The sequence below is a fragment of the Anser cygnoides genome, chromosome Z (assembly GCF_040182565.1).
Source record: "Anser cygnoides isolate HZ-2024a breed goose chromosome Z, Taihu_goose_T2T_genome, whole genome shotgun sequence".
Taxonomy (NCBI): Eukaryota; Metazoa; Chordata; class Aves; order Anseriformes; family Anatidae; genus Anser; species Anser cygnoides.
Genome location: NC_089912.1, coordinates 22713969 through 22735227, shown reverse-complemented (window position 1 = coordinate 22735227; position 21259 = coordinate 22713969). Strand labels below are relative to the sequence as shown.

General features: G+C 39.1%; 1 protein-coding gene across 1 annotated transcript; it reads left to right on the top strand.

Moving 5' to 3' along the window:
* Window positions 1-3994: 3994 nt before the first annotated feature.
* Window positions 3995-20449, top strand: ALDH7A1 (aldehyde dehydrogenase 7 family member A1). Its single transcript, XM_048049924.1, has 18 exons — window positions 3995-4195; window positions 4310-4363; window positions 5187-5252; window positions 6920-7000; window positions 9226-9349; window positions 9951-10083; window positions 10656-10700; window positions 11718-11795; window positions 12421-12518; window positions 13516-13557; window positions 14967-15061; window positions 15924-16008; window positions 16306-16412; window positions 17162-17278; window positions 17724-17821; window positions 17986-18059; window positions 19010-19085; window positions 19940-20449. Exons 1-18 carry the CDS (start codon window positions 4025-4027, stop codon window positions 19992-19994), a joined length of 1599 nt encoding a protein of 532 aa, XP_047905881.1. The 5' UTR covers window positions 3995-4024; the 3' UTR covers window positions 19995-20449.
* Window positions 20450-21259: the final 810 nt, after the last annotated feature.

The window sequence follows — 21259 nt, the reverse complement described above, 5'->3', positions numbered from 1 at the left end:
AACAAGCTTCCTTTCTGGGCTCAGACCTCAGTGATCTGCTGTTCATTTCTTCTACTGTACCATTATGATTGAAGACAGTGCTTGATGGTTGTCAGTAAAAGACTGTTGCCTGTTGCATTATCGCTTGGAGCTAAATCTGTGAAGTTTTGGGTTTTTTTTGTGCATGCTAAAGCCCATATTGTATTGTTCGCGTGACAAACTATTTTCAGTTTGTTTTTCAACATCTCAAAGAACTTCTTTATGGTCTATACTATGTGCCTATTGTTTATCATTCATGTGATTCATAAATAATATTACTTTCTGCGTAGAATAAATAGTAAACTTTAAAATATAACTGACAAAATACAAAAGTGAAAGTCACTGACTTGAAATATATCAGAAGAAAAACACTGTGGATCAGTTTTTCCCTTGTAGCTTTAGCTCAGTGCTTAGTAAACAAGAATTGCCATAAGTTCTTCCATTTCCTAATATATTACCACAAAGCAAAATACATAGTTTCTTCTGAGAAAGAACTGAGAAAACTGTCATGACCAAGTGGTCTGCAGTTTTGGGTGAGGCTGTGTCCTGTTGCAAACGTGTGAAAGGGAGGAAAGATTCTGGTGTGTTTTTGGAAGCTTTACCCCTTTCCATTTTCCTCCCCGCTCTGTCTGAACTCCTTGTACCAGGTTGAAGCAGCTCTAGCTTCACATAACTGTAAAAGCTCTGGTATCTCCTCATTTTAACATAGACACTCAACCTTCATTCTCATCTTATCCAAGCAGATAACGCTCCGCAGGTAACGCTCCGCAGGTAACTCCTATAAAGTGGGAACGATCTTGTTCCTGTTTCAACAGATGACAAAATGAAACAAAAAGCAAGGAAGGGCTACATCTGAAAAACACTGTAGTGAATCCAGAACCCAAGAGCATGTTTTCACAGAATCCCTAGTTTGACCTATGACTGAGGTAGTGCCTGCCAAACTGCCTCCCTTCCAGCCGTCTTCCACTACCATGCTGCTTTCCTTCAGCCAGAGCCAAGTACTTCTCTGAGTGTGCTCAGCTGATTCAACTCATGAATTGATCTGCAAATGAGGGAACTTTGATGGACAAGAGGAGGACACATTCTTACTGACTTTCCACAAGCATCCCTGAAATGGATCATTTCATATCCATTTGACAGCTTTGGCAGCAGTGATTATTTTATCAACCCTAATTACATCCTTACAGCAGAATAATGTTTCATGGCCACTTTTAAATGTCACATACTCTAAGTTAGGCCCTTATAAGTGGACACAACACATCCAAATCAAGGGGGCTGCAAGTTGTGTTAGCATGATCACACTACAAATTCGGCTTATCATAGACAGGTAATTCTGTACTGAAATTCACTTTAAAGATTTTAAGTATCAAGCTCAATATGATCATGTAGAACAAGTAGAAAAATATATACTGTGATCAGAGAGAGCCTTCTTCTGTCTCATACAGCTCCCTGCTGCAAAGTCTTTATATATCCTCTAAACACTCCTGCTATTCTTACTTTGCAGGTGTGGAACAGTAGCACATGGTGTGTCTGTGCTGTATTTCAGGTAATGGCCTGAATTCACACTTCTATTGCACTTGTAGCTTATAGAGGCATACCTGGCTTTAGATGTGGATTTCAGCATGATCAGAAAAAAATCTTGGGACCTACATTAAAATTTCATCCAGGTCTAATCACATCTTCAGTACATCAGATAGTTCAAAAACATGACTCACACAGCTAGCATTACATCTCTCTTCACTGACCAATATGATACAGACAAGTTAGCTCTGTATCCCTCCTAGAAGGACTTTGGCACCAACTGTTACACTGACAGTTTGAACTGCTTGGACACCCTTTAGCAAGAAAGGTGAACAAAGCCAAGAGAGGCACAGTGCCAGGGTTTCAATTTTCTTTCTTGCTTGACCAATAGCTACTTTACCAACAGTCATGGCTTGGAGAAACCACTTACTTATGGTGACAGAGAAAGCAGAGGAGCTAGAAACTGAAACCATGTTGCTTGAAACCTCAGCGACTGAGGCTAGATACTTAAGTCCCATTTTTATTTTATTTTATTTTATTTTATTTTATTTTATTTTATTTTATTTTATTTTATTTTATTTTATTTTATTTTATTTTATTTTATTTTATTTTATTTATTTTATTTTATTTTTTTCTAGAATCCAATCCATGGCCTAGAGACATCTCGCAGCTAGGTTGTTTTGAAATATCCCTTTAAGCACATGATATGCCAAAAAAAGGTGAAAGTCTGCAAAAGATTACAAAATGCATTAGAAATTTCCACCTCTCAGAGACCTTAGTACAAAACCAGTCCTCACTCAGCAAGGGCCCATGGCTCCCTTGTGGGCAGAGAGCCAGAGGCAACAGTGCAGCCAGCTGGACTGGGACTTACCACTCAAAGTCATGGTGAATACCATATTGCAGGGGCAATGCAGGTCTGAGGTCAAGCCAGCCTGCTGTTCAGGACCAAGCCAGCAGCTGACAGTCAGGCCCACAATGATAGGCTGAGGTCAGCAGCCTCCAGGTCAGAGTCTGTCTCACCAAATCCATAGTGGGACCATGACTCCTCCAGTATAGCTCAGACAGGAAGGTACCAAAGGCTGATTGAAATAAGTGCCTGCTCCCATGGTCTGCGTGTGGTAGTGAGGGCTGGAGGCCTCAGATGGCACTGGTTATCAAGGCTTATTAATGCCTTTGGGACCCTGACTGTGGTGAGGTGGTGTGTTTGCAATGTTGTTATTTAATACTAAAAGAAAGTTTGTGTCCTTGTGGTAGTCTCTCTCTCCAGTCTCTTTATTGTTGTCCCTTTGGGAGGCATCAAAGCCAGAATTTGTGAGGGTCATCTCTGGGAAGTTTCAGTAGCAAAACCAGAGTTTGTGGTTTCCACAAGGCTTCTTGCCAACTTCAAACACAAAGCTGAGGGCTTCTGTTCTGTTGGTGATTTATCGTGCTGGGTGAACAATATGCAAGGACAGTTATGGCCACAAAGGCCTCTCAATTAAAGGAATCAGGTACTCTTTCAAAAGCCTGTTCTTCCCTGTGGCACATGAGGCTGCTGAAGTTCTAGCTTCACCAGGTGCTTCATGCTGTTCAGACAGTTGGAACCCATTTCATCTATGTATTTGATCTATGCTAAATCAACCTTCTGAGAAGAAGCTTTGCTCTATGACTAACAGCCATCAGGAGACAGAACAGCTCAAGGGATGCTTTACACCTCTGGGTCACTGGATCAAAACAAACTCACTCCAGGTCAGGTATGAAACTGAAACTTATCTGTCAGGTTTTGGTGGGCCATGTGAAAAGAGTGGATAGTGTTGTTGCAGCTCCAGCCAGAGCCTCTCAATAGGCTCTGCAGGCAAGACAATGAACAAACAGCTCTGGGGACTGATCTACTGTACCATCCATAGGATAGTTCCTGGAGGTCAAGTTTTTAAAAGAACGATGTCAAGGCAGCCGAAGAGAGCAGGTACTGCTGTTCTCTTGGCTATGCTCCTTCTCCGGACAGATGTAAGAGAAGAGAAGAAGAAAACTCTACTGGAGAAGAGTTTTATCTTTCAGATATACCGATTTCCCTTTCAAGCTGCTTTGTTCAGGATTCTTTGTATATTCCCTTCAGAGGTGAACGGACTACTGACTGTTTGCTACAAGTTTTATAGTATCCAAATCCAGTTTCTGAGTGAAAATTTGATCTTGTATGCAGTGCAGACAATGACATGTACTGATTTTGAACTGTGCCAGACTACTTTATAGTAGTGTATATTTGTTTACATCATCCAAATATGCTTTTCACTTGAAAACAACTGAATCAAACAGCTCCCAGAAGAGCCCCGCGGGCCGGGCCGAGTGCTCCAGCTCCCCGGGCAGGCCGTGGCGGGCCGGGGGCAGGCCGGGGGCCGGCAGAGGGCACGGGTGGTGCCGGGGGGCGCCACCGGTCCCCGCCAATAGTCGTCGGGAGCCGGAGGGGCGGCCCAGAGGCGGGGCGGGCCGGGGCCCCATTGCGGCGGCGATGCTGGGCTTGCGCCACGCTGCGGTCTCCCTGCCGCTGCTCCCGCTGCGGGCGGCGGCCGCCATGTCTACCCTGCTGGTGAGCCAGCCGCGGTACGGCTGGCTGCGGGAGCTGGGCCTGCAGGAGGAGAACCCGGGCGTCTACAACGGGCGCTGGGGAGGCAGCGGGCAGGTGCGGCGGCGCTCGGGGCCGGGGGGAGCGGGCGTGGAGGGAGGAGAAGGGGGGAGGCGGCGGTGCCGTGCCCGCGGCCGTGCCGGTGACCGCCCGTCCTGCGCTCCGCTCTAGGTGGTGACGACCTACTGCCCCGCCAACAACGAGCCCATCGCCAGCGTCAGACAGGTAGGCCAGCCCCGCTCCTGGCCGGCTGCATGCTCGCAAACCTCCCCAGGGTCGTGGGCTGAGGGGCTCGCCCCCAGCCTGCCTGCCCGCCTGCCATGAACCGGCCCCTTCCTCTGCCGAGCTGCTGGCTGCTGGCCTTTTTGCGCTTCGCTGTCCTGCAAGCCCTGCTGGGAGGAGAGGGGGCTCTCCCCCCGCTTCCATTTGCCTTGGAGGGAGTTGCGGGATGGGGGTGGGTTGCATCCTCCCAGTGGAGCTGTGTGGCAGTGAGAGGTGTAGTCTTAAGCTGGGGGGTGGAGAACAGAAGGTGTGTGGCATTTGCATGGTAAACGTGTGAAAAATTGTGGTGTGAGAGTAGTGCGGTGGTGCTAACCTACTATTTTACATAGGAGGGTTCCTTTAGCTCTTGGTATCCCGTGAGGCTGGAGGAATAGGGCAGTCCCCATGGTCTTCAATTAATATCTTTCATAGAAGTAGTATCTAAGATAAAATATGGTACGTGAATGTATCATGAATGCTTCCATTATAAGTACTATTTGTGGAGCATCCTTTACCATCTGAAAGAAAATTTCGGCTTAAGATCTTTTTGTTAGGCAGTACATGTTTTTATCTAGGTTGCTTTTCTTTGACAGCAACTTGAAACAGCTCAGTGTGCCATTTGGGAATCAAACTGTGACAGGATATAAATTTCCTGAGAAAGTGGTATTTTTTAGTGCAGCATTATCCACTAGAAATATCCAGTGCTTGAGTTGGGGGCTCAATCTTTTCTGTGCATTTTTGGGGGGATGTATCACTAACTTTTTCTTTGACATGCTTCTTCATGTAGGCTAGCTTGGAGGACTATGAAGAAACAGTAAAGAAGGCTAAAGAGGCATGGAAAGTCTGGGCTGATGTAAGTTAACAGAATTATCTTTTATAGTGTTTATCTTTTATAGTGTATCTCTGGCATTTAAAGACCATTAAGTTGCCCTGTTGGTTGGAGGTGTAAAAACACATTCATGTTCTATATGTTGCATTGAAGCAAAAATCTGTAGCGAGGACCAAGAAACAAAGCCAGACAACTTGCATTCATTACATTAAGGTACAAAGATGAGGACATTGAGTTTGCAAAATGTTTGTTCTGAAAAACCTGGCACCTTTACACAGGTTTGTGCCTGTAAGCCATCGCCAGCAGGTCTGCTGAAGTTCAGAAACCTTGTAAGCAAGCACATTATCACTCCGGGCATATTTAACTTCATGTTGCAGCATGCTTTCTCCTGTGAGAGTTTCGCAGAATATTTGGATATCTAACTCCTGGTGATAATCTTGCTTTCAAGGGGTAAGGAAGTCTAATAGTTTTGACTGTACTTTTTTGACCACCAGTCGAATCTTGATATTTCACAGAAGAGCTATGTTACTCCAAAGCTTTAGTGTTATGTTGCTGTATCAGACAACAGCTAAGCTCTTTCTCCTTAGGAAGCTGTAGTTCTCAATGTCCCTGTACAAGCTATTTCCAGGCATCATCCATTCTCTTGCTGGCCATACAAGGCTTGCTTCTACAGATACCTGGCATTTCTTTGATACAACTGAATTTTGTAAGATATCAGGCATTCATTCTGTACTTGATCCAGCAAAGTAGGCTGCCTGACCTGAAGAGAACAAAGTTTAAGGCAAATTCAACAGCTGTCTCAGGATATGTTAAAACATGTTCTTTTGTTACAGTTTGTGAATATGTTAGTGAGTGGATGCCTGCTCATAATGTCTTTGGAGATAATCTGAAAGAGGTCTAACACAAGAAAGAATCAACAGGTCTAATGCTTTAAAATCTCATCTTAAAGCTGTTTGTTTTTAGTTTGTGAATTTTGTTGGTTTTAATGAGCTCATCCAAAAGATTTTGACTGTGAAGATGTATGCTTGCTTCATTTATGAATTCTTCTCTTCTCTTTCCAGCTACCTGCTCTTTAGCAGATTTTAATCCTGTAAATGTTGTTTTAGGAAAATGGCTTATTATTGATCCTAGCCATTGATTATTATTTAACATACTGGTACCACATCTTAAAAATATATTAATATTTGTTATGTGGGTTTAATTTTTCTAGGATTGAAGCTTCTATCTGTCTCAGCATCTGCTAACAAAATAAGTGTCGATAGCCATTGTTATATTGAAAAGAAAGTTTGAAAATGTATTAAGTACACTGCAGAAGCTCAGAAACTTTTAAGAATGCTTTAAAAAAAATGCTTGTTTCTTGAGGTCCAGCTGATTCTTCTGGGGCCTTGTGAGTGGTGTAGCTGAACGCAAGTATTAGAACTAAGAACTAGAAATCTGCCTGCTTCTGTCAGTATTCAGTGGAATTGAAGTTTTGAACAGGCATAAATGTGTGCAGTGTTACTAGTCTCTGCAAGGTAGGAGTTTATTGTAAAGCAGATAAAAATGACTGCATAATTATGAGAAGATGAAGAAGAATTACAGCAACCAGTGATCTCTTGCTACTGGGGTAGCAAATGAGCATAATGTATGCAGCAGAAGTCACAGATGTTCTATCTCAAATGCATTCTTATGTTTTCTTTTGTTTTGACTAGATCCCTGCACCTAAGCGTGGAGAAATAGTACGACAGATCGGTGATGCCCTGAGACAAAAAATCAAAGTTCTAGGAAGCTTGGTAAGGTGTTTTAAGAAGCAGCTTGACTTTAGAGGGGGAAAAAAAAGGTCAAAACTGTTTTGCTCTTGTTTTAATGTACTACTCTGCAATACTAACCTTAATAACCGTTAAAGTGCTGTTGGTTCTGTTAACTTGCGTAAAGAACTTTAGATTTAAAAAAAAAAAAGTATTATAGCGTTATGACATCCTACACTGAAAATGGTATTTCTTGTGGGAGAAGCAAGTGTAATTTGTTCTGATCCTGTAAGCTGGCTAGGAAGAGTTACAACTGCTACCATGCTGTTTTCCCACTTGACCTGCCAGATAGAGCACCATCATATACTCAAGATATCCTGAAAAAGATCTTTCTCTAACACAGAGCTTTTAACCTTGAGCCCTTTTCTGGTGTTCTGCAGGGTTTTGAGAATTGACATGTGGAGGTATAAGGCTTCAGAAGGTGAGATGATCTTAATGAGATCTTCTTGCAGTGCTGTGTAGGATGTAAAGGTTGAAGGACCATTCCTTTAAAACACTCACTAGTTGCTAGGGAAGAAAAGGGGACAAGTGGGGAGCTTGCCACTTTCCTTTTACAAGGCTTGCCAGTATGTGCTGCTATTCAGAAACAGCTATCCTTGAATAACTCCACATGTAGTCAAGCCCATACTGTTAACCTACAAAACTTTGCTCTGCTAGTTCCGTAGATGCTGGCTCCCTGTGATAGTTTCTGTGGTACAGACGCACATTTGTATTCAAAAACATTATAGCTTCCCAGTGTGCGGACAGACAGCAGTTTGTATGTACCTCAGAGAAACCTTGTTGTCTGTTTGTAGTTTTCCTGAACAGATAATGAGCCCATTCAGCTCTTCCAGGATAGGGGATGAAGCTTGGGGTGAAAGCTGTGTGGTAGGTGTTCAGGTATTCAGACTTCTCTTGGCTGTAGATTATGAAACTGGCATACGTAAAAGGGAACAGTATGGCAACTCACCTTTACATATTCAATTGAAACTTTCCAGCCTACCCTCAGAATGTACTTGCCAATTGTTCAGATGTATTTCTAATACTTTCACATGCTCACCAATTTGTTTCTTAGTGAATACATCTGGTGCCTCTCAATAGCAGTCTACAGGGTTTTTTCCTTCTGTCTTGAGGTGGCCAGGCATCCTGTTTGCTGAGTATGATGCTCAGATTCTAAATGGTTTGTGCCCAATAAATAATGTGTTACATAAAATCTTGTGGTCTCTCCCTTGTCAAATGTCTCCCCTTTCTTTAGGATGAAGCAGAAATCAGGTACGCGGTTTTCCTGTGAGCAGAGTAGCCTAGCAAGGCTTTGGAACCACAGGCATCATAGCTGTACCTAGAAATGTGCTTAGTCAGTTTTATTTTAATCTTTGCATGGAGGATAAAATCATTGAACCTGACTTCTTGCTTAACAGCTTTTTAAAAGTACAATCCTCAGCCTAAAGTGGTGGGTGATATTTGCATAAAGTTACCTGTAGATATCATAGCATCACTGCAAAATTAAGTAGGAGTAAATGGGTAACTTTCCAGTTCCTAGGTAAGTGAATTTCCTTACTTATGGAGGAAAATATCTTCAAATATCAACTTACTCTCATTGGCAAACAATATGTCTGCTGTGTATGCATACATGCTTTTAATAGAATAGAAGGCTGTAGCTTAGGACTGACTTCTGAAGAAAAGGGAAAAAAAACCTTGATACTAAACACCTCACCTGGGTCACTAAAAGACTAAAAATGAGCAGTTATTTTCAGCAATGTTTGAAAATTGGATCTCTCAAACTCAATTTGAGATGCTATGAGTAGTTTTCTTAAGAAAAAATCTAAATGACTATTTTTTTTTTCTGGAGCAGAGAAGTCCGTCCTTTCCGATTTATTTCACACCTGATCCAGAGTGTATGCAAATGACCTGAAAAAATGTTCTTTGATCCAAAGCTATGATTCTCATTGCTGTTGGATACTTCTTTAAATATATTCATTTCTTCTGCTGATTAATCTCCTCTATTAATTTCCTCCTATTGTATGGGAATGTGACTCTTAATCTGGTTGTCTGTTGTGTTTTTTCTTTAAGCCGTGAATATCTTAGGAATATGTGAATCTCTTCTAGTGAAAAAATCTGCATTGAATCTTACTTGGTGTACAGATAAACCTGATAATAGTAGGAGACAAAATGTATTGGAAATGAATATGAATAAAAAAAAAAAAGAATTGTCTTGTACTTAATGTTTTCAGGTCTCATTGGAAATGGGAAAGATTTATGTTGAGGGTGTTGGGGAAGTACAGGAGTATGTTGATGTCTGTGATTATGCTGTTGGTTTGTCCCGAATGATTGGTGGACCTATTTTGCCTTCAGAAAGTAAGTATGTGTGCAATTTTCTTCTTTTTTTTTTTTTTTTGGTATTACTGAAGGGGTGGTGTTGTAATATCCTAAATATATAGTGACATACGTCAACAAAATCTCTGTGCTGTGAGTTATTTATGGAGCACATTGTCTAGGAACAGATGTGCTGTTAGGCAGTAACACCACTGCCAGAAGTATCTGTCCTATGGCTTGTATCAAGTGAGGCAAGAGATTTTTCCTCTGCTCTGTGAAGCATTAGATTCTCTTAGCCATCTCTGTAGTGAAGGTGCTAGAGGAAGGTATGTAAAAAGTTTGTCAGTGTACTTAGATCTAAGAGGCCTTTTGTTAGTTACTAATTAATAAGCAATCAGCATTCTGTTACACTGAAGAGTTAAAATAGCAAAAGTTCATGCTGCCACGTTACTAGTTTTTTTTCACAGTCTAGTTAATCTTGTTCCAGTAAGCTGATTCGAGCTTGTAATACAGCTATCCACAAGTTAACGCTCTGGTGAACAGAGGAGTGCTGCAAAGTCCCTTGTTCACAGGGCTTTGTGATTTCCTTTCTGAAAAACATTCAGTGGTTGCAAATTGCGGTATGTTATGTCTTTGCCTTCAGGACCTGGCCATGCTCTTATAGAGCAGTGGAATCCTGTTGGCTTAGTGGGAATCATCACGGCCTTCAATTTCCCCGTTGCAGTTTATGGGTGGAACAGTGCAATTGCAATGATCTGTGGAAACGCTTGCCTCTGGTAAGATACAGCTCTCCAATGTACTAACAGTATTTTCAAACTGCAGAGCTATTATCTCAGGCATGTGTTTGTTATCGGATGTCACTTGTATCTGTGTATTTGATTCCAATTTATGTAGGCTTAATTTATTTTTATTTTTAAGGTTCACTTGTAGTCAAAAAAAAATTCTTTGCTGATAACCTTGGTAACTTCTTTATGAAATGTTGAGATCCAGACCTGCACAGGGCTCAGCCAGGTGGCAAGTTAGTGAAGAAACAAGGTTTAGGTCTTGCAACACTGATACTAACAAAAAAATATATATATATTTTCAGAATTGATACAGCTCAAATTAAGAATTTAGATAAGTGACTTTACTTTCTTTCTCCACTCCAGCTTCACTTCTATTTAACTGCTTCACTCTAATATCTGACGTAGCTCTTGTTCACGCTGAGCTTAGCAGAAGGTCTGAATGCTCAGCTGTGGACGGAAACACATTAATTGTCTTAACATATATCTGATAACCAGTCTAAGTTTGCTGTATTTGACATACCATGAAACTGCATATTTAAATAATTATTTTTTTCCCCTTTCAGGAAAGGTGCTCCTACAACATCCCTCATTAGCGTTGCTGTTACAAAGTGAGTTCTGGTTTCTTTGCTTTCTGTCTAACTTTTTAAATAACTTTTTTTTTTTTTTTTGTCTGAGACAGTGCTCAGTGGTGAGAAATGCTTTCCCCTTGTTACATAAAATGTAACAGTATACAGTATATATAGCATGTTACCTGTACCATTGCCAGTTTTTTCCTGGGACCAGTTCTGTGCTTCAGCTGAAAAAGGAAGCTCTGTGGCTTGCTTCTCTGTAAAAGATGAATTGCTCATGAAATTCACCTACCCATAATCACACACTCATGTTTCAGAATAGTCTGTTTATTTGGGAGTCTCAGCCCCACATCAGCAGTATTTTTGTTTTTTGTTTGTTTTTGGCAAATTCTGTCTGGCTGAGAAGACGTATCTCTGGATGTGTTCACACAGTCCTTATTATCCAAAACTACTAACATCACAACATACCTTTCCAGGGTTCAAAACTCGTTCCTGACGAGGAGAATTCTGAAATGTAATGTCATAGTGGTACTTACTCTAGGTTTATTGCTACATTGTTTTACTGTATTAGCATTTTAATTACTTATCTATTGCAAGCTACAAGTAAGATTTATTTTTATATGCTAAATATCAAAGGTTCCCTTTAAAATAACTAACTAGGATGTCTTGTAGCTTTAAAATGGGCCTCAGAACACTGCCGCAAGCTACCTGTAAGTATTTTAAGTAACTTCATTAAGTTATATAAATGTCTCTTTCTAATGGTGAAAGACTATATGGCCAAAGTTTTTACACATGATCTAATGTTTCTCTGTGCCAGTTGTGTGGATACATATGGAATATAATTTTGAGTCTTACTTCTGCCTGAGCAGTGACTGTAACACCAAGGTCCTTGAATGGAGAAGTGTGTGGGTTTTTTAAAAACTTATTAACGGCAAGACTTTTTTTTTTTAAATCTGATATTCTTCTTCATGTGCATGGTCAGATAGTTTTAATGGCTCATTGCCTTTTATATGCACCTGTCAGAAATCTCTGAAATTTTTGCATCTTTGATTCTAGAATAATTGCCAAAGTCTTGGAGGATAACAAAATACCTGGAGCAATTTGTTCTCTGGTCTGTGGTGGAGCAGACATTGGGTAGGTAACATTTCTTGTGTTTTGCGAATATGGATAGAGGACAAAGAATATTATATGGAGGGATTCCTGGTTTTAAAATTAATCTGATCTCCAGGAGTTGCCTGTACAGGCAAGTACAATATAAAATTCCACTAATCATATACTTTTTTCACTTTTTAGCCCATTAGCCTTTCAGATCACTTGTAGAGGAGAATACTTCCCCATTTGCCATGCTCACGTAGGGACTGTGCACTTGCATATAAATGCAAAATGGATAAAAGTGTTCCATGTGATTATTACAATGTGGAAATTCCTAATACAAATACATACTTGAGAGTTTCAGGAGGATAGGTGAAAACAAAATATATGGTAACCATGAAAAATCATGGGTGTGCTTATCTTCTTAGGTAACACAACAATGGGAACTGGTCTCACTGTGTAGCTTGGACTGAATTGCGAAATGAATACAGGCAATGAACGTATGGTTTGGCGTGAAACGGGGGAGGGAAGCAGTTGTTCCTCTTTCCTGAATGAGAAGCTTGCCTGATGTCTGCTCAGTCACTTAATTATGTTTGGTGTACATGAAAGGTGTGAGCATCTTTTCTAGCTGTTTGCTCTTCGAATAAATGTATGTCTTGTTGTGCAGGACAGCAATGGCAAGAGACGAGAGAATGGACCTGTTGTCCTTCACTGGCAGCACAAAAGTGGGCAAACAAGTAGCGCTTATGGTTCAGGAGAGATTTGGTGAGTGTCAGGGGTCTTTTCTTCTTTTGTTTCCATAGTTGCAAAAGATAGGGCAGCCCCATAGTATTTTAAAATTACAACTTACTTCACTTACCTCCTTTGTTACCTTTTTTTCAGCTTGATGGAAGTAGGATGAGGAAATGGCTCAGAACTAGCTACTACATCTTTCATTTAGTTCAGTCACAGTTCAGGATTTTTTCCCCAAGATGTTCACAAATCTATGGTCCTGCAGTTAATTTGGAGGTTTCTATAGCTGTATTGTATGGAGATTTATAAATGAACAGATGGGGCCTATGGTCTTCTGGCAACTCCATTCATGGAAAAATACCCCTTTGCCTTCTACTCCTTATAAATATGGAAGAAAAATTAGGACCTTTGAGGTACCAGATTTGTTTTAGATATTCAGAGATGCATAGCTGTGAGTCCATGACTGCGGGATTCTAACTTTTTAGTTATAAACAGAAAGCATTGTGAACAGGACTTTCTTATTTTGCATATTTGAAGTTTGTTAGTGTCAAAAAAATTCAGAACATGTTGCAAAGGTTCACCCAGAAGTAGACTGTGATTCTTTCTCTCAGGTTTGAGATAAAACAGTTGCCAGAGAAATAAACAAGTCTGCTTAAGTGTTATTTTCTTCGTTTATACATTTTGGTCTGAATAGTAACTCCTCCTCTTCTCCATCTGCCTCATACTATTTATCCTGCAGTTTGTTTTGCTTTCTTCTTTTCCTTTCCAGTGCTATTTTTACCTATTTTTTTTAAAAACCTTTTCTTTTTTTTCTGCTCTAGCTGTTCTCCAGGTATCTTTCTTCACATTATGTGATAGATGTATATTTTTCTACAGTATATTTTTCTACTTTAACTAGTGCAATTAGTTGACTACACTGTCTATCCAGAAAAATACATATAATGAAACGTAGCTTTAATTAGAGATGATTTTGCTGAAATGCGCAATAAACACATGTGCAATTGATGTAATTTTTGTGTGTTTTTATTAGGCCGAAGTCTGCTGGAACTGGGAGGAAACAATGCCATTATTGGTAATATGCAATGTAGAAATATAGTCCCATAGATGTTATTTGAAAGTTAGTATATAAATGTTCATAATTTTTTTTTTTTTTTTTAAACACTGGGGGTTTAAAAAGTCCGTAGTGGAATGTGTTGTTTTTTTTTTTCTTTCTGTCTTCTGTGTTGTTGAGGGGTAGTGCTTTCAGATAAAAATGAGAATTCAAATTAACGTTATTACTTTTGAATTGAAGAATGGAATAGGTGAAGCAGTAGGCATTAGTAATGGGATGTGGACAATGCTTCTAATGAAATTTAGATCTACTCTGAACGTGACATTTTTAGCATTTTAGAATATAGGTACATCTACGTATATATGTAGACATATATATGACACCTAAGATAGTATTTTACTTGAAAGTAACGCATGTAGGTATTCATTTCAATAGCCTGTTTTACAGGTTTATGTAGTTAAGGGCATGTTCTAATTCCCAGATAAATATGACATAAAGTTCTATAAAACTGAGCGATGTGACAGAAAGAAAATATAAACAAACTAAATACCTAAGCTGCTATTCTAAGAAGGCTGTGTTACAACCTTCTTTTTCACCTTTGCTGTGAATTGAACAAATGTTGCCTATCTAGAATATTAAGTGCTTTTGAAAATCTGGTATAATCAGTGTCTTTTTTTTTTTCTTGCCTCTGCTGTTTGGCACAGAGTAGCATAAACTTGCTTTGTAGTTAGAGAAATGTTTTCTTTTTCATATAAAAGTCCTGCTTTTTCTGAAGTTGACTTTGAATGATTACATGAAAATTGCTTGCTTGGACTTTGTTCCAGATTTAATAATAGTTTTGGACACTTAGAGAATTCTGTGGGACTGGTTAAGCTGAATGATATTTTGGGGGTCTTCTGAGGCTTATACATACAGGCTTTGATATAACATTCTCATGTCTTCTAGCCACACAAATTTGTTCAGCTCATTTGTATTTTACACTCATGTGTACCTGTGCCTTTCAGCTACTTTTTTTTTTTCATGCTATCAAGATATACTTTACCATTGTTTTTTTATGCAACTAGACTTCTTCTCATGAAGAAGTGGCAAGAAATTGCTTGTAATTTTTTGGATTAAAATGAAGCTGAGCTTCTTTGCAAACTTTATCGTGATAGGCTCTTTAGTTCAAACTCTTAGGTTCGAAGCTGTGTTTATGTCCAATTCCATGTGTCTAATTCCAGGTGCAATGGGAGTTTTGAGGTGTTTTTGCTTATCTTAGTGTACTATGCTAGTGCTGCTATTCCTAATGCTTCCTGAGCAGCCTATCAGAGTTTATTATGTTCTGTTTAGTGTTTTAGGTTTTGTGAGTTTAGAGAACCTTCAGCACATAAACACCAGTTTGCAACTTGTCTGTTTATTTAAGTAACACAGTGATGTTTTTAACTTTTAAGTGTTTGAAGATGCAGATCTGAACCTTGTCATCCCGTCTGCTCTGTTTGCTGCTGTGGGAACAGCGGGTCAGAGGTGCACAACTGCCAGGAGACTGGTAAGTAACAGTGTATGAACTTGTTTGGGTAGCTATGACTTTAAAATTAATTCCAAATTAGTTCAGAAAATGCCTATCAATTACTAATATTGTAGAGAACAACAAACAGTATTTGTTAGACATTTTTATTCTGACTAAAATCAATATGATAGGAAAATATGATGGCAGTTTGTCTGGCAGATGAATTATAGTTTGTTACTACAATTCTAGTTCCAGAGAGTTTTTTGCATTTATTTCTTACATGGTCCTAAAACTTTCAAAAATAAAACTCATAATAATTCCTGTATTTCTCTTCTGTTGCATTGCAAGAACTCATTTGTGCGTGCCTGCTTCAAATTATGGTTTGTGGAGTTTAAATTTCAGCAGTGCAAGGGTGCATGTGTTGCTTGCATGTTTTTTCCTTCTTTGATTTTTTTACCAATCACTTTGAGCAAATGTAAATGTATCACATGTGTTTGTGTAATTTTTTCCAGAATTGGGTTGATTCGGTAAATTTTTGTAAAGAAAGATGTGGTTTAACCTTGTGCAGATAGGAGGGGTGGTGATTCCTCAAATTACAACAATAAAAATCACTTGAGTGTTTGTACTAAAATGCTTAGCTGAAGAGTTCACAAAATATGTGGTTATTATTTATCTGTAATGGGGTTAAATTAAAATGTATTTTTTTTCTTTGATTCTTTTAAATCTTCATGATTTGCTTTCATGGTGATGCTGCTGCTCTAAGGCTTTGCTCTTGTGTTTAGTTTTAAATACGGTATTTGCTGAATGTGAGCAATACTTTTGCACTTCCTTCATCATTACATCAGGCTTAGTGGCATAGCCTTCATTGTCTTTCAGCCTTCTTACCATGTTTTGTTTTTAGTTCCTCCATGAAAGCATCCATGATGTGGTCGTGGAAAAGCTTGCGAAGGCCTATGCCCAGGTCCGCATTGGTGATCCATGGGATTGTAAGTAGCTGTTTCCAACTCATGGCTTTAGGAGACACATTTCTGATACATTTTTTCATTTAAATTCCAAGGTGATTATAGATCAAAGATACCTAATTTTAGCAGTTTACCAGGGAATGGATATAGCTAGTTTTATTTGGAATACGAACCCCGAAAGGGAGATGGAGAATCCAGCTACTACTGTTACTGTTCATCTTGGACAGGTTAAATAGTTACTTTCAAAATGTTGTGATAAAGGATGTTATAAAAAGTTGTCCTGAAAGAATCTTGTGTGTCTGTCCTTTTTTTTTTTTTTAGCTGACACTCTGTATGGGCCTCTTCATACCAAAGAAGCAGTGAAAATGTTTCTTGATGCAGTAGAACAAGCAAAACAACAAGGTGGCTCTGTGGTCTGTGGTGGAAAGGTGACTTACTTTTATTTGCCCTGTTACAGTTAGTTTTCTAGGAAAAAAATACAGTAACATGGTAGCTTAGGCCAAGATTGCATTTCGGTTTGTCATGTCATCCATTACAGAATGTTATGTTAATCAGTCAAAGAATGTCCAAATTGCAATCCTGTGCTTAGGGTAAAGATAGCTCTACTTAGAACTTCTCCAAGAAATGGCAATGAGCCTTTGTCCATTCCTTGCTTTACTCTTCAGTCACGTAATGAAAATACAGACAGCAATGTAAATAGTGCCTAACAAACACATAATAAAGAAAAACTACTGTTCTGTGCCTGGATTCACAATATCAAACTTCAAGAAATGTTAGAGATTTAAAAAGTCACTTCCTCGTCTTCATCATATGTGATGCTTAATTCTCCTGGACGTAATGATCTGAGAAATCTTGTTTTTACAGGCATCTTTATTCCCAGTGCCTTTAAAATTCTCATCAGCTTACAAGTAGGAGAAAGGAACTTTTTTTTTGTCAGCTGGTAGACTTTGAGATTTGGTTACCTGTTTAGTAGACTAAGTAATGCCTCTATATATTAAACATGTAAGCAAGAGTAAAATTCAAGTTATCTGCTCAGATGATCTGACCTTCAATTTCTGATTGATAGGTACAGCTGTAGTAACCAAACTATGAACGATTCCCTTCCTGCAATGGTACTAAGCAGGATACTGGTTTGGCTGAAGTTAGTCAATTGTTTCTTCTTTTATACATTTTGAAGGTTATAAATCGCCCTGGAAACTACGTTGAACCAACCATTGTGACTGGCCTTCCACATAATGCACCCATTGTGCACACTGAGACATTTGCTCCCATACTGTATGTGCTGAAATTTAAGGTAAAATAGCAATGTGAAAATAGTCTGGTGTCAGGGGTCAGGGATTTCAGGAGAGCAATTTCTGATATGTGTCATGTTCATGCAATTGTGCTGACAGTTCAAGAAGCACTAACCATAGTTCTGTACTGTGGGACATGGACTGTAATAGCTTACCTCACTGTGTAGCTGTATTTATATATTTTCTGTGAAGAACACTGCTGTTAAGATGAGAGTCTGTACAGGAGTAGATCTTTGTTGCTCATGTCTGCCTGCTCTAGAATAGGTTGTTTTTCTGTGCAGTCAGGGGGAATATTCTCTCTCTGACTTGCTGCATGTGTATTTGCCAAGTGGTACTTAGTGTATTTGCATTCTGGTTGTAGCATATTGGAGTTTTCCTGACAGAGCTTCTTTTTAACTGCTTTCCTTTTAAAAGGTGTGGTTTAACTACTGACATGCTTCTTTCCAGGAGGAAGAGGAGGCTTTTGCATGGAATAATGAAGTAAAACAAGGTCTCTCCAGCAGCATCTTTACCAAGGATTTGGGAAGGATTTTCCGATGGCTTGGGTATAATTAAAATTATTTTTCTACATTCTTAAGATATAAGATTGCCATATTTTGTGTCTTTTCATATCTATACATACTGCTAGTTGAACATTTTACAGCCCTCATTTTAGGGAAGGAGCCTTTCCTGATCCTGAGCAGTAATTGTGTCCTATCTCTTTTCATAGGCCAAAGGGATCTGACTGTGGCATTGTGAATGTCAATATCCCAACCAGTGGGGCAGAGATTGGTGGTGCTTTTGGTATGTTACTTGCACAGTATGTTTTTTTTTTTCCCTTTAAACAATGAAATTCTCTGGGACCATTTCTGCAGAGTTGGTATTATTCTTAAGGTTTCTTTTTTAGTGCTGAGTGGATTTTTTAACTAATGACTGCATTAGCTTTTCATGCAAAGAAAAGCGTCAGGTGGAAGTAAAAATAAAGCATCGTTACTGTGAAGTTAGTGTATCTTAGATCTCATCTTATTTTTCGAGACTTTAATCAGTCCATTTAAATGACTAAATCTGAAGAAATGAACAAAGTTAATTTTGAATTACACTGCTGTAGCAGAAAACAGAAAAATGACTAGTGGTAGTTGGGTTTCATCTTTTAAAAATATATGGAATACTTAAAAATCAAAGACTGGTATCATTTTGGTTCCTCCATCAAGGTAATATAACTCAGAACTATGTTCTGAACTTGTTTAGAAATATGTCTGAGTGGAAAGCTGTTTAAAAAGGAATTTTAGTTAAAGCAATCTTGAACATGTTTGTTGTATATGTTTTCATGTGTTTACAAAAACTACAGCATAAAGTACTTTTGTGAGAGTCTCACAAGATTTTTGCCTTTTTTATATGCAAAAGAAAATGGGATAGGAAAGAAGAAATATTTATCTGATCATTTAAACAGTATAAGAACTAGCACATTCTTGTACAGTTGTCTCATGTTAAAATATGTTTAAAACAGCATTCTCTGGTGCCAGCATGGTGAGACTTTCAACTTTGGACAGATGGTTTTTGGATTGAGAACAGGGAGAGAGCTAGCTGTGGGAGCTGTACGTAGTGGTGTTCTGGTAATTATTTCAGGTTTAGAACAAGGGAGAGGGAATAGTTTACCCCAAGAGTTTTTACAAATGTCTCACCTCCTGGAGTTAGTCCAGATTTCCATGCTCCAGAAAATTTTCCCATTTTCATTTATAACCTTTCTCCTACAGGTGGTGAAAAGCACACTGGTGGGGGAAGAGAATCTGGAAGTGATTCATGGAAACTTTATATGAGACGGTCAACGTGGTAAGACAGATATTTTTAATTCCATATAAATGTAAATTACAGATAGAATTGCTAAAGTCCAAAACATATAAATCTGTGACTACAGGAGGTTATTACACTAAATGTGAGATAAACATGTAAAAGTGTAGTTTTTCTTTTTCATCATGTAAGAATTTACATCTGTGTTCCTAACAGAAGATGATTTCTTTGAAGACCTACCTTTACTCACTGTTCCTCAAAAGGAAAACCTCTTTTTACAGAATAGGGCAGTTTGTAAGAGCTGGAAAAAGAGTTCATTCTTTAAGCATGGTTTATCTGTTTCATAATTTATTTATTTTTTGTTTCCCCTCTTGCCTGATCTTAAACCAAGCTAAAAATTAGATTACTGAAAATTTTCGGAAAATATTTGAAGTGGCACCCACGGAGAGGGGGCCATTATTGCCAATGAGTGAGTAATTTATTGAAGTGTTGGGTATCTTTCAATGAGTCTGATGATGGTTAGCCTCTAGCAGTTATCTTTCCCATTCCCTCCCTGGCATTTTCCTTTGCTAACTTGGTTACCATGTGAAGACACATGAATGTGAGAAATCACACTTTGATTTTCCTATATGGACATTTTGTTCTTAAGAGATGAAATACGGGATTATACTTTGATCTACCAAGGAAGAGAGCACAGGGAACGTGGTCTTTCCCTGTACATGGTTACTATTCTGAAAACTGAACTAAAGACAGCTCATGTCTTTGAACAGACAAACCACTCCCAGAAGTCTTTCTTATCCATGTAACAGTGGTCAGAAGCAATGTACTTGGGAAGTGGGCTGCATAATCTGTCTCAGTGATCAAGTCTGGTCTCTAAATACTTGTTTCTCTTCCAGTACAATCAACTACAGCAAGGATTTACCTTTGGCTCAAGGAATCAAGTTTCAGTAACAACATTTTGAATGGTCATGCCATGAACTCCTAACATTTCAGAACCATGCACCTTCTAAGCCCCATGGCGAAGAAAATTAATTGCCTAAAACTTGGCTGCATCAATGGTAATTCTGTCAGAAATCAGATACTCTAAAATTGCTTAACTTTTAATGTATGAAATTACTACTTCTATCTTCAACTGAGAAATCCATGGTCTTTGGAAAGAAGGGAAGGTGACTGAAATTAACAAACTTGGACTGAGGTGGCCTGGATGGTCTTCTGTTGCCTTATCACTGTACTTCAATATCATCACTGTCTGTATCTCTTGCCTCCTTACAATTTGCTAGTTATTTCCATCTAGTGGGTCTATGCTTCAAACTACATGTTGAGTTTCCTACGGTTACCTGGTGCTATGGGGGGTGAGCAGTGCAGGACTATTTTTCAATGCATAAATAAACGTACATTTTGTGAAATTCGTTGGGCTTGTAGGCTTTCTTTCCTCGCTGTTTTGGGGCAGGATGAGCAGTCTGTCCGTTTCCTCTTGCTGGGCTGACAGCTGGGAGGAATGTCATTCGTCTAAATGAACCACTTTAGTTTTCCGCATCTTCTTTGGAAAGGAGACTTTTGCTCCATGTGTTGGGAGATAATGGGAAAGATCAAGGGATAGTGCAGACTTGCATAACAATCTCTTAGGCTAGAAGGATCGAGAGTTGATTGAGGTTACCATGATCCTTTTGACATCCTTCAACAAATGAGCTGAAGAACCAGATACGCAGCCAGGAGGGAATACTTTTCTAGCAGGGATTTGCTGTGGAAAGGCAAGTTGTTTATGTGCAGTTTCAAATTAGGTGGCATTTTCTCATGGAGGCTGAAGACTACAGACACTGGGAGGTCATTTGGGAGTCTTGCTTAGAATGCAAGACAAGAAAAGGCACAGTGCTCTTATGCTGATTCTTTCCACTGAGTAACTTCAGAGATTTTTTTTTTATGCATTACTTTTGGTAAAAATTTCTTTCCACTAGGTCTTACATACATGCCATGTTTTCACAATCTCTGAACATGGCAGAACCATTTATTTTGAGCTCAGATTATAGGACTCAGATCTAGCTTTATCTTGATTCTAAGATTTGACGTACAACAATGTTGTCCAAACTGTGTTAGAGGTCCAGCATACTGCAACGCTAGCTGGTCTTTCATCATAAATTCTAGTTTTAAAAGAGTGTTTCAAATTTGCATCTGTATTATAGAAAGTATTTTGAGTGGCACTTCCCAAAGAGCAAACA